A 13,446-nucleotide genomic window follows, 5' to 3' on the forward strand; every position below is an offset into this window, starting at 1 on the left:
TCTTCACCGCCGTGGCCGCCCGAGGGGTCTTCACCGCCCTGGCCGCCCGAGGGGTCTTCACCGCCCTGGCCGCCCGAGGAGTCGTCTCCGCCCTGGCCGCCCGATGGACTGTCTGCTCCGCCCTGGTCGCCTGCACAGCCTGCTCTGCCCTGGTCGCCTGCACAGCCTGCTCCGCCCTGGTCGCCTGCACAGCCTGCTCCGCCCTGGTCGCCTGCACAGCCTGCTCCGCCCTGGTCGCCTGCACAGCCTGCTCCGCCCTGGTCGCCTGCACAGCCTGCTCCGCCCTGGTCGCCTGCACAGCCTGCTCCGCCCTGGTCGCCTGCACTGCCTGCTCCGCCCTGGTCTCCAGTCTTGCCGCAGTCTCCAGGTCCTCTTCCGCTCCATGGGCCTGGCCCTCCATCCCGCCCCCAGGTCCGCCTCCGCTCCACCTCCCTCCTGGACAATTTGAGGAGCGTCTGGAATCCGCTCCTTAAAGGGGGGGCTATGTAACGGTTACCAGCTGGAGTGCCCTTGAGAGCCACCAGAGGGGACTCCACATCAGACTCTCACGTTCACTCACAGACTACATTTCCCATAACTCACTGCCCGGACTCATCACTGATCACAATCACCTGTACCTCATTCTCTGATTGCATTCACCTGTGTGTCATCCTGTTAGTCTCAGTCCATATATACCATGCTCATTCATTCACTCACCGCGAAGTCTTGTTTTGCTGCTGCGAACATTTCCAAGCGTTTTCCCATGTATATTCCTGCCTGTTTTGACCTTGTCTGTTCCTGATCTTCTGCCTGGTTCCTGTATCCTTCCTGTTTGCTGCCTGCCCTGATATCCTGCCTGTTTACTGACCACGATTTTGCCTGATCTTCTCTGCTGTGTTTGCTGGTGTTTGACCCTTGCCTGGTGACTACTCTGTTAAATAAAGGACAAGCTGCACTTGGATCTGAACGTCTCCTATGCTTCGTAACACTGACCGAGGGGACCCTCGGCACGAATGCACTGCCACACAGCCGGCACCAGGGCCTCCGCATTTCACATGCAAATCAAATTAAATCGGCTGAATTGCCTGTACGAGCGAGCATGCTCTAAGTAGGCCTACAGCGCAACATCGATGCGCTGAAAAATAATCAACAATTAAGAACACAATATACATTTATAATAAATAAAAATACAAAACGAAATAAGTCAGAATCAAGTCACAAGAATCAGAACAAATGTGTGCAAAATGCCTAAAGTGCAGGGGAACAAATATTCAAAACACAAGTCACAAATAGTTAAATTAGATCACCCTGACTAATCAATTAATAAAATAAAAATAAAGAAATTATTAAAATAACGAAAGTATGGCCAGGATATTCAACTTTGTCTTTTTAACTGAAGAAACAACAATAAACGCTACTGGAGCGGCAGTCTTTTTAGCTAAACGCGTTCACAGTATCCAAAAATCAAATTAGAACCAGCTGAAATGTTTTGAAATCACTTGTGAAATCCAGTCTTTCACTCGGCCTGTGTCCGTTTGAGTCTTTTTAAATTGTTTGTGCGAATAAAATACATTCTAAAACGCTCGTTAAAAAAACGCTTAACGGCTTTGTTCTAAAACGGTTATATTAAAAGATCAAATTCTGTACACACTGTTTTGTGCGGGATGATCAATCACCAGACTTCTAGTCCATTGATAATGTTTAGATTTATTTAGGCTCTTGCATAGTGGCGTGCTGCCACCACGCCCTATGCCAATCCACTCTCCCTCCACATGCACAGGTGCAAACATATATTAGACAGGGTTGCCACTACTCCATAAAACCCACTATCATTACATCTTCCCCCTTTTTTTTTTTTTTAAAACATGCAACCCTCCATTACATATAGCCTAAACATTTAAATCCCATAGCAAAATACAAACATGATTTCACACAATTTAAAATATCAATTCAGTCTCTTGCAACAAGTCTGTCAGTACTATTTCAACTTTCAGCATGTTTCAATAAGTCTTTCAGGGCATCTCCGTTCACGAACAGACCTTCTCAACGGTATCTCAGTTTGTTCCGGTTGTTCTGATTCAGCTGATAAATCTTTCAACAGATGTTGACGATTCCTCCTAAACACAACACCACTTGTGGTTTCAACATTATAAGACCTTGGTTGAATTTGTTCAAGTACAATGCCTTTCTGATTCCAAGTATTAGTTTTATCTTTAAATCTGACCTCCTCACCCACACGAAGTTCAGGTAAATGATGAGTTCCTTTATCATAATAGACCTTTTGCTTAGCCTTTTGTTGTTCTTTAAATTCTCTGAATTTCTTACTGCCTTCTGTCACAAGAAGATCCTCGGACATAGGTAAATTAGAACGAAGACGTCGTCCCATCAAAAGATATGCTGGCGAGTTTCCACACTCAAGAGGGGTACTACGATAAGCAAGCAGTCCCATATAAAAACTACTTTCATAATCGTTTGCTTTTTGCATCAACCTTTTCACAACTCCAACTGATTTTTCCACAAGACCATTAGACTGGGGAAAATATGGACTTGATGTTGTATGTCTGAAGTCCCAGTCTTTTGAAAAACTCTGGAAACTATCATTAACAAATTGAGGACCATTATCTGTGAAAACTTCAGTAGGTACTCCATGTCGAGCAAAGACGGATTTCAGGCATGAAATAACATTTTCTGCCGTAGTTGTGCTTAATGCACACACCTCTGGATAAAATGAATAATAATCCGTAACCAAGAGGTAATTTTTTCCATGACATGTAAATATGTCTGCACCTACTTTTTGGTATGGTCTTTCAGGTACAGGATGCGACTTTAGTGGTTCTCTTGGATTATTGAATTGATATCTGGCACATGTCTGACATTTGGAAACTTCTATTGTGATGTCCTGATTAATTCCAGGCCAGTACATAACTTCACGAGCTCTTTTTTTACACTTCTCAATTCCCAAATGGCCTTCATGGATTTTGTTCAACATCTCACGTCTCATATTTTTCGGAATCACTATTTTATTTCCTTTATATAGAATTCCATTACAAACAGACAAGTCAGATTTGCAGTTCCAAAATTCATGAACTTCTACAACACAATCTTGCTTCACATCTGGCCAACCATTCATCACATAGAATTTCACCTGAGTGAGCGTTTGGTCTTGTTCTGTCTCTTGATAAATCAGTTTCATTTTGGAATCAGCAACAGGTAAAGCTTCTACGATCATGTTCACATAAGCTTGAATGTCCTCAATCAATTTTCCACTCGAGGGTGCAGTTGGGTCTACGGCTCTGGACAAGGTGTCTGCCACAAACATCAATTTACCTGGTATATAGGATACAGTTAATGCATAACGTTGCAATCTGATCATCATTCTTTGTATTCTCAATGGACAATCATTAAGAGGTTTTTTGAACAATGCAATCAATGGTTTATGGTCAGTTTCAACATCAACACTCTGTCCTGCCACAAATTGATGAAACCTCTCACAAGCAAAAGTAATACTAAGCAACTCTTTTTCAATTTGAGCATACCTACACTCCGCATCAGTCATCGAACGTGAGGCATATGCAACCGGTTGCCACGTTCCATCATAATCCTGGAGAAGTACTGCTCCCAATCCTGTCTGTGAAGCATCAGCTGAAATTTTAATAGAATGATTGGGCTCATAGAATTTCAGGATTGGCTCTTTAGTTAAAATTGCTTTCAAATGTTGCCATGCAGACTCCTGTTCATGGTTCCAACTCCATTCATTCCTTTTCTCAGTTAGCCATCTTAATGGAGCTATTTTCTCAGACAGATTAGGTATGAATTTACTCATATAATTCAACATACCCATGAATCTCTGGACATCTTTTACACATTGCGGTCTTGGCATATGTTCGATAGCAGAGATCTTCAGGGGATCTGGTCGCACTCCAGCACTACTAATGATGTCACCCAAGAAGGTTAACTCAGTCACCCCCAATTGACACTTTTCTCTGTTCAACTTCAAATTTGCTCGCCTGGTTGCTTCAAAAACCCTTCTTAACCTCGCATCATGTTCTTCTTTCGAAGTTCCCCAGACAATTATATCATCCATCGATGTATCAACTCCTTCCATGTGTTCATAAATCATGTGCACTGTTTTATGATACACCTCAGGAGCCGAAGCAATTCCAAAAGGAAGCCTTAAAAAACAATATCTTCCATATGGTGTATTAAATGTGCAAAGTTTTGAGCTGGCACCATCCAATTTCAACTGCCAAAATCCTGACGACGCATCTAGCTTGCTAAAATATTTGGCATCTGCAAACTGGGCCATGATCTCTTCACGTGTAGGAAGCTTGAAATGTTCTCTCTTAATTGCTCTGTTCAAATCTCTAGGATCAAGACAAACTCAAAGTTTTCCATTCTTCTTGTCCACAATCACCAATGAACTAACCCATTCTGTGGGCTGATCAATTTTTTGTATCACTCCTAAACTCTCCATTTTATCCAGTTCTTCTTTTAATTGTCTTTGAAGTGCACATGGTACTTTTCGACAGGGATGTATAACTGGAGATACAGTATCGTCAATTTGAATGGTGTGCTCCTCTGACAGACAGCCTAAGCCTTTGAACACATCCCCAAACTCTGTTATGATTGAGTCATACTCAGATTCAGACTCTTTTGATTCTTCTACAACCAGCACTCTTTTCACCAACTGCAGCCTCTCACAAGCAGACAAACCCAGAATAGCTTGAAAATCCTTTGGCACCGCTACAAATGACAGACTGTGTACTTTATCCTTATATTGCACTTTTGCAACACATTTTCCTTTCACTGGTATGTCCGCTCCAGAGTATCCGGTTACTTTCAACTTAGCAGCATGCAACTTTGGTCTAGGCTTTAGTTTGTTGAATTCAGTCTCAGAAATGATATTAACTTGGGCTCCAGTGTCAAGCTTAAACGCAACTGTACTATTGTTTATCTGCAGTTGTACAGTCCACTCTTTCTGTTCACCTCCATCGTCTACTATTACATCCACAAAGAATTCTTCCAATTCACATTCAGTAACAGCATTTACTTGGCTTGATGTTCGTTTACTTTGACAACAACGTGCATAATGATTAATTTTACCACAACTATTGCAGTTTTTCCCATACGCTGGACATTTTCTGGGTGGATGTTGCATCCCACAACGATCACACGCTCTTTGAGGCTTGTCAGTTACCATCCTGCTTCGTTCCTGTTGCGTTACTTGTTTTGCAGTTGCACAAGGTGTCGGATACTTCTTTACAAAATCCACAGCACAAGTCTCATTCAACAATTCTTTCGCTTGCGTTCTTACAGTCTCTGCCGCTCTACAAAGTGAAAGAGCCTTTTCCAAGTCCAAATTTTGTTCTCGAAGTAATCGTTCCCTCAATCCATTGTCAGGTATTCCACACACAATTCTATCTTTGATCAACGAATCTGTTAATTCTCCAAACTCACAAGTTTTACTCCTATGTTTGAGCTCCGTCACATACTGATCAATTGTTTCTCCAATTTTCTGCATGCACTTGACAAATCAATGTCTTTCATAAGTCACATTTCTTTTAGGTATGCAAAACGCTTCAAACTGGTCTACTGTCGGCTGCAACTTCAAACTCTCTCCTTCTTCAAAAGTGAAATTATTATATACTTCCAAAGCTTCGTCGCCAACCACATGAAGAAATAATGACGCTTTCATTTTTTTCTGACTTACGATCTCCATCAATCGCAGACAAATATAGAAGAAATCGTTGCTTAAATCGTCTCCAATTTTCAGCAACATTACCAGACAATTGAAGCTTTGGAGGTGGCTGCAATCCTTCCATCTCCACTATTTTCTCGTCACACGTGTGTCGGTAATCCACAAACTTTTCATGAAAAATTTTCATTATACAGCAATTTTTTTTGTTCAGTTACGATGTTCAAAGCATAGAATGTAAAAAAAAAAAAATATATATATATGCAAAAAAAATCAGTATACTGTTTATTTTCCAATTTTGTCAAAACAAAACTGTTTTAAAAAATGTTTTAAAAACATTTTCATTGATCATATTTTCAGATATAATGTTTTTGTAATGTTTGACAAATGTTGATATTAAAAGTTTACAGTTTGTATCTAAATCTTTGTTGTTTTTCATAGTGTGATTTTTGAGGAATTGCATTGAATCCAATTAGGGTCAATTTGACCCGGTCCATAAGGGGTGTACACAGAAATCGAACAGAACACAAGGGTTAAAGCCTACAGAAAAGCAGATGAGCCCAGAATATGAACGCAACGCGTTTTATTATAGGCTACGTTAAGCATTTTCCTCCCTTAGAAAACCGTTAAAGAAAAAGCTTTACGTGACTTTCTATAGGAGAAACGCGTTGCGTTCATATTCTGGGTTCATCTGCTTATCTGCACATAGAATGGTTTTTTTAAGGTGTATAGCCTACTGTGTACATACATTAAGCACGTAAAAGTCCCATTTAAGCGTTTTAAAAGCTTTTTTCACGTTAAGCGTTTTAGAATGTCCCGAGGAAAACCGTTAACGTTGGCCGGCAGAAGTGCGATCATGGTTTTCCTGATGCTAAATCCAGCCTTGGAGAATATCCTTTCTGATGGTGTGCATCTTTAGATTTTCTTATCCCAGACATTTTTAAAGATTTAAATCCCTGTCGACAAGACACTCCTCTGTCGGTCACGGATCGAAAGTGAAACTTAAATCTGTCACGGGGTGTTTGGATTTATTCACGCTGCACGCACGTAAAAAAAAAAATTTATTAAAAGCTTCCCGATACTTTACTAGCCTCTTAAAGTGACCAAAGGAGACCAAGCTATCAAGTTTTAAGTCATTCTGTAACAGGTTCCACGCTGATGGGGCAGAATTCTAAATGCTTGCTTCCCTAACTCTGTTCGGGCCCTAGGCACAATCATGTGGAGATTATCATTAGACCGCAGAGAGCGAATGCTGGCCTTGAAGGACATAAGCCTACATAAATAAGGGGGCAATGTCCCAATAATAGATTTGTATATAAACAATCGCCACCGGGTTAGCCTGCGCTGAGCAAGGGAGGGCCACTGGACCAGATCATACAGAGTGCAACAATGTGTAAAGGGTTTGCACCCTGTAATGAATCTCAGTGCACCATGATAAACTGAATCCAGTTGGTGCAAATATTTATTCGGGGCGTGCATATATTAAAAATCACCATAATCAATAAGAGACAGAAAAGTAGCCTCGACCAATTTCTTCCTTGTTACAAGAGAAAAGCAGGCCCTATTCCTAAAATAGAACCCAAGCTTTAACCTAAGTTTCCGGGCTAAATTTTGGATATGAGCCTTAAAAGTCAAATGTTCATCAAGTAAAAGCCCTAAGTACTTATACTCAGCCACATGCTCTATTAGATTTCCCTGCAGGGTTACAACGTTCGGAGGGATAGCTGTGGAGTTCCTATCATTTGAGAACAAGACCGTCTTTGTTTTATTTGCATTCAACACAAGCTTTGAGTCAAAAAGCCAAGATCGTACAACGTCAAAGGCATCCTGCAGGTACTGAAAAGTCTGGTGAAGGGTTTCTCCACAACTGTAAATAATTGTGTCATCAGCATAAAAATGAAACAGAGCATTATGGACATTTGAACCAAGATCATTTACATAAATGGTGAATAAAAGTGGGCCCAGCACCGATCCCTGAGGAACCCCTGATACAACTTGTAAGAAACCTGAAGAAATACCGTCAAAGTTGACACACTGAGTCCTATCTGAGAGATAATTTTCAAACCAACCAACTGCCTTCTCAGAAAGACCAATGTTGAGCAGTCTCTGTTTTAAAATACAATGGTTCACCGTATCAAATGCTGTAGAAAGATCAATGAAAAGAGCTGCACACATCTTTTTGCTTTCCAGTGCCTCAATGATGTCATTCACCACCTTCAATGAAGCAGAGATGGTACTATGTTCCTTTCGGAAACCCGACTGAAACTCTGATAGGATATTATTAACACTCAGGAATTCTTTAAGTTGTTCACTTACTAGTCGTTCTAAGACCTTTGACAGCACAGACAAGTTGGAAATAGGCCTATAATTGTTTAACAAAGTAGGATCTCCTCCCTTTAAAGGGTCATGAAACCCCCCTCTATCAGCTCAAGTCTAGCTCATAATCTTTTTGAAAAATGCAACTTAAATGGGCGTGGATGGCTGTGAGAAGAAGGGAGGGAGTGGGTGTGGCACGGCAGGGGAGAGGGGGAACTGTCATCAGCCAGCAGTGTTGCCAGATGTACGATAATTATCGTATTTGTACAATAATTTTGACCTCTGTACAATGTACGATCAATAATGAACAATAATCTCAGAGTTTTCAGTCGTTCGTCCAAACACACACATCCTACCACTTCTCTCTCTAACCCCGAATCATTACGCAGGCTCGCCTGCCTGCACGTACACACACACACACACACACACACACACACACACACACACACACACACACACACAACACGGTGTCGCCCGGCCCGCACGTCAACACTACACATTCACAAGTCTCCCGCATTAAGCATACAATTAATATATTATCGAAATGTCTAAAATGTTCATAACGACCGCTTACTTAAGAAAAGGCAAGTAAAATGACCAGGGTTACATTTTAGACACACACTCTGAAGGGATAGAAAAGTCCTCAGGACTTGGTACCGCATTACTCGCAAGACGTAACTTGCATTGGTCATCGACAAGGCCGAAGTCCACCATTCTCCAATTCTCGAAGCTCTCTCGGGTAAAATGTTTGCGGCACTTGCGTCCCATGATGGTCTCTCTCCTTTACTACGCGATATCACAGTTTGACATGTCTGTGGAAAGATCCACGTTGTGTCATGAATAATTAAGAGACCGTGTCTTCTCATAGGATATAAAAACTCAGTCTCATTAATAATTATGAGAGACCGATGAGTCATCAACGCACTACACTGTGCACTGCCACGTCACAGCCTGCGATGAAGATTTTAAACCCGGAAGACGAAAATAGCTGGGAAAAACTAAAATGTAACCATTTTCGCTCTACTATTAAATCTAACAGATGCTAACATTGTCTTCAATGTTGTTCAACACACATACCTCTGTAAAAATCTCAGAAAATTTGGTTCAGGGTTTCATGACCCTTTAACAAGGGGAGGACATAAGCAGATTTCCAGATTGATGGCATAACATTCTGAACCAAAGACAAATTAAAAATATACATGAGCGGTTTAGCAATAAAATCTGCAGCAATTTTTAAAAAATATGGCTCTAAACAATCTGAGCCGGCAGGCTTTTTGATGTCCAATGACATTAGAGCTTTATGCACATCATCAATTGAAAACGGGGCAAAGGTAAAAGAAGAAGGCTGGCCAGCACAACATCTTCCCACAGCATTACCATCAGAAGAGGATGTTTTTGGAGATAAAGACTGGTCAAACAAAGAACCAGATGCAACAAAATGTTCATTAAAACATTCTAGCATTGCCGATCTTTCCGAGATAATAATATCGTCCCTAATGATATGGGGAGGCAGTTCGTTATGAGATTTAGTTAACGAAATTGACTAGATAGACTTCCAAAAAGTCCTAGGGTTATTTAGATTGTCTGTAGTGGCCGCTAGATAGTATTCAGATTTAGCATGTCGGACAGCTGCTGTAAACTGGTTTCGTAGTCGTCTAAAATTAATTCTATTGGCCTCCACCCCAGAATTTCTAGCCTTTACCCAAGCCACATCCCTCTCATGAAGAAGTTTGCTAAGCTCCGTCGAAAACTAAGGGTTGTCTCGTCCCTTGACTCTAAACTTACGCATAGGAGCATGTTTATTAATAAGTTGCAAAAATCCATCATGAAAGTATTTCCAGGCTAATTCAACATCATCAATAAGCCTAATGCGGTCCCAATTAAAATAGAATAAATCATGTGAAAAACCTTGTAAGGAGAAATGTTTCATATCACGTTTTTCAATGCATCGAGGCCTGGATTTAGGAATTTTTGCATTTCTAACTGCAGCAATCGTACAGTGATCACTAATGTCATTAGCAAACACGCCAATTTCAGAAAATTTATGAGGTGCATTTGTCAATAGCAAATCAATTAGAGTGGATTTCTCTGGGTGTTTTGAATTTGGGCGAGTAGGAGACGAAATTAATTGTATGAGATTTAATTCACTGCAAAGGCCCTTCATTCCGTCTGAAGCAGGTTTGAACCAGTCCCAGTTCATATCGCCTGCCAGGATAATCTCGCTGTACTGCAGCTGTGATAAAAGCTGTGACAGCGTCAGAAGGGTATCAGCTGCAGCAGAAGGTGGTCTGTAGCATCCAACAACAGTGACAGTCATGACTTTGTACACCTCAACATTTAGGGCCAGAAATTCAAGTTGTTTACTCACAGATATAGACAGAACTACATTGGCAGTGAACTTGCTCTTTACATATATAGCCACGCCCCAAGCCTTACGAGGCCGGTCGGTTCTAAAGACACTGGCCCTCATTTATCATTCTTGCGTAGAAACGGGCGTATATGTTGGCGTAAGATTATGCGTACACTCCTCTCACCGCCTGATTTATGAAGCTGTGCGTACCTTTGAAATCCAGGTGTACGCAATACCTGCCCTTGATAAATCCCGCGGCTGAAAACGATCGTCATTAGAATAGCACGCCCCTATATATTCAAGACTCCGCTTCCCCCACGCCCTCATTTTACGCCATGGACACACGGAAGACGGCACAGAAGAGAAACTTGGAGCCGAAATGACCTATCACAATGCATTATTTTACAGCACATCTTTTGAATTAGCATTCAATTTCGAATCACGTCACATGTTTTGGGGTGTACAATAGTGATGATGATGATGATGATGATGATGATGATGATGATGTGATGTGATGTGGAGTACCATTCATTCACATTAATAATTGCATGACAATTTGTAATATTCTTCTTATTATTATGATTTTTATTATTAATGACGCTTATTGTTATTTAGAAGAAGAACGTCGTTATTATTATTTGTACTATTATTATTATTTAAAAGAAGAAGAATGTATTTTTTATTATTTTGTCAGTCTGAATTATTTTTTGGTCATTGAAAGCCTTTCGTTACCGAACCCAGTCCGTGCGCACCTGCCGGCCTAACCATGAAACGTCAGGGTAAAGCGCACAGGCTCACAACTGAAAGAATACATATGGCTACAAATCAAATGCTTTGGTAAAGTCACACAAATTAAACGTTGAAGTCCATGTTGCACAAAAATAAACACTGAAGTTTATAATTACTATGTTGTTGTTGTTGGTCATATTATCATATCTTGTAGTTTGTCAGTGCATTTTGTGGTGTTAGGAATTGTTTTTCTGCGCATTTCCGCACTAACTCAAAACGTGCGTACACCACCTCCTGAGCTGGCGTAGGATTTGTGCGTGCCGTACGCCAACATCCATATTGATAAATCTCAAAGTCACCGTGGTTTTGGGTGTACGCTGGAAATTTGGTGTACGCACTTTTGATAAATGAGGGCCATTGTATCCACTGATAACAATGTCTTTATCTGTGACTGATTTAGAGAGCCATGTTTCTGAAAGAATTATAATATCTGCATCGGTGGATTTTGCCCAAATACGTAAAGAATCAATTTTAGGAAGCATACTTCGCATATTCAAGTGAATAATACCCAACCCAGACCTGTTTTTAAAATCAGCCGGAGTATTGCAGATTTTAGAGTCAATATCAACTGGGCCAGGATTTGGCTGCACATCACCACAAATAATTAACAACATAATGATCAAGCATCTCTGTTTCATAGTTGCACCAAAGCTCACAGCATTTTTAGTATGTAATGAATTAAAAAACAAATATAAGATCGTTGTCAGATAAAACAGTGAAGCTTTTCAAAACAGCAAGGCGCAGAGAACGGAGAAGAGATTCAGAAGGAACACTACAAAGGGGCTGTAGTTTTTGTAATTTTTGCACAAGTAGCTCTGGCCTGGAGCAAGTCATACTGGGAACAAATGAGGGACCCCACGCCTTCACTAGAGAGGTTTCATCAGAGACATTCATATGCCCATGTCCCCAGAGCAAGACAAGGCTCAGTAGAAGAAGTGTCATTTTCGGCACTGTAGAGTTGCAGCTTAAATAGAAGAGCAATTTGCTTGGCAGATGACTGCGTGTGCAGGCAGAGAGAAGACTGGAGAGTTTGGTAGTTCAACGATCAAGCACAGGTGCAGGCAAAAAGGAAGTCTTACCAGTCGAAGCCAGGTGAAGCAACAATAAACATTCCATAGTTTACCAGTAAGGCCATGCAGAAAGCCTGTGGAAGACATGGGCAGTAGCGACAGCAAGAAGATGCAAGCCAAACAGCAAAAGCAGCATGCAGTGAGAGTTAATTGATTTGCCAGATCAGCGCAAGCAGGCAGCAGCAGCAAACAATTCCAGCAAAAACTTAGCAGCTGAGATGGTCGGGCTCAGCAAACGTTAGACGTTAGACAAACATTCGACAAACAAACACTGCTACACATGTGCAGCCATCTTGGATCATATATGAAATTGATCCAAGATGGCCTTATGATCAATAGGTATAGCCTATTGATTTAGTGAAATATATTTCAGCCTCCGGTAAAATATGTGATACTGTCTAAATACAATATATGTTTTATATAAAAATGTTGAGTTGTGGTTAGCCTATGACATTACTTATGCTAAAATAGTGCCTTATGCGTAATGTAGCCTATTTTGTTTGCGAATAACTGCTTAGGTTATATAACGAGAAATATATTTCAGGCTCCGGTAAAAGAGGTCTAAATACAATATATTTTTAATATAATTAAATGTTCAGTTTTGGTTATGACACTATATCATGCGTAAATAACTGAATACAGGTGTAAATGTTTGAAATGTAGTGATGTGTCGTTCGCGAACGATCCGTTCATTGCGTGTAGTCCTATCACTAAATGCGTGCGGTCTATATGGGCCATCAACAGATATTTCTCCGTCCCATGGCCCATCAACAGATATATACATACATTGTGCATCCATACCCATTAATTGTCCATCAGTTTACTTTGGATAATGTATGCTAACAGTTTTTTTTTTTAGGAATGTGTCTGCATCATGCTCTCCTTCGCCAGCACCTCGCAGAGGGACACGCAGGTGTCGTTCAGTTCTCAGTGTGATCGAGAATCATACTGAGTAAGTGCACAGATGTAATATTTTACAGATATACATCGTCACAGATATACAATATTTTACAGATATACATCGTCATAATCAGTGTTGGGGAAGTTACTTTTAAAAAGTAGTGTAACACGTTACTCGTTACTAATTTAAAAAAGTAATCCGTTACTTTACTTAGTTACCCCATATAGAAAGTAACTTTTTACGTTACTCGTTACTTTTACGTTACTTTTATGTTGCTTGACTTTGGGCAGAACCCAATATCTGTTCCTAAATGTGTAGGCCTACATAAAGTTTTACTATGCATAAT

General features: G+C 40.7%; 1 protein-coding gene across 1 annotated transcript; it reads right to left on the reverse strand.

Moving 5' to 3' along the window:
• Positions 1-1,879: 1,879 nt before the first annotated feature.
• Positions 1,880-4,510, reverse strand: LOC130084952 (uncharacterized protein K02A2.6-like). Its single transcript, XM_056250500.1, has 3 exons — positions 3,817-4,510; positions 3,516-3,621; positions 1,880-3,306 (listed from the first exon to the last, which is right to left on the reverse strand). The coding sequence occupies exons 2-3, from the start codon at positions 3,526-3,528 to the stop codon at positions 1,970-1,972; spliced, it is 1,350 nt and encodes a 449-aa protein (XP_056106475.1). The 5' UTR covers positions 3,529-3,621; positions 3,817-4,510; the 3' UTR covers positions 1,880-1,969.
• Between the last annotated feature and the right edge of the window lie 8,936 nt (positions 4,511-13,446).

Source organism: Rhinichthys klamathensis, unplaced genomic scaffold (assembly GCF_029890125.1).
Source record: "Rhinichthys klamathensis goyatoka isolate OS25496 unplaced genomic scaffold, OSU_Roscu_1.1 h1tg000069l_1, whole genome shotgun sequence".
NCBI classification, from domain to species: domain Eukaryota; kingdom Metazoa; phylum Chordata; class Actinopteri; order Cypriniformes; family Leuciscidae; genus Rhinichthys; species Rhinichthys klamathensis.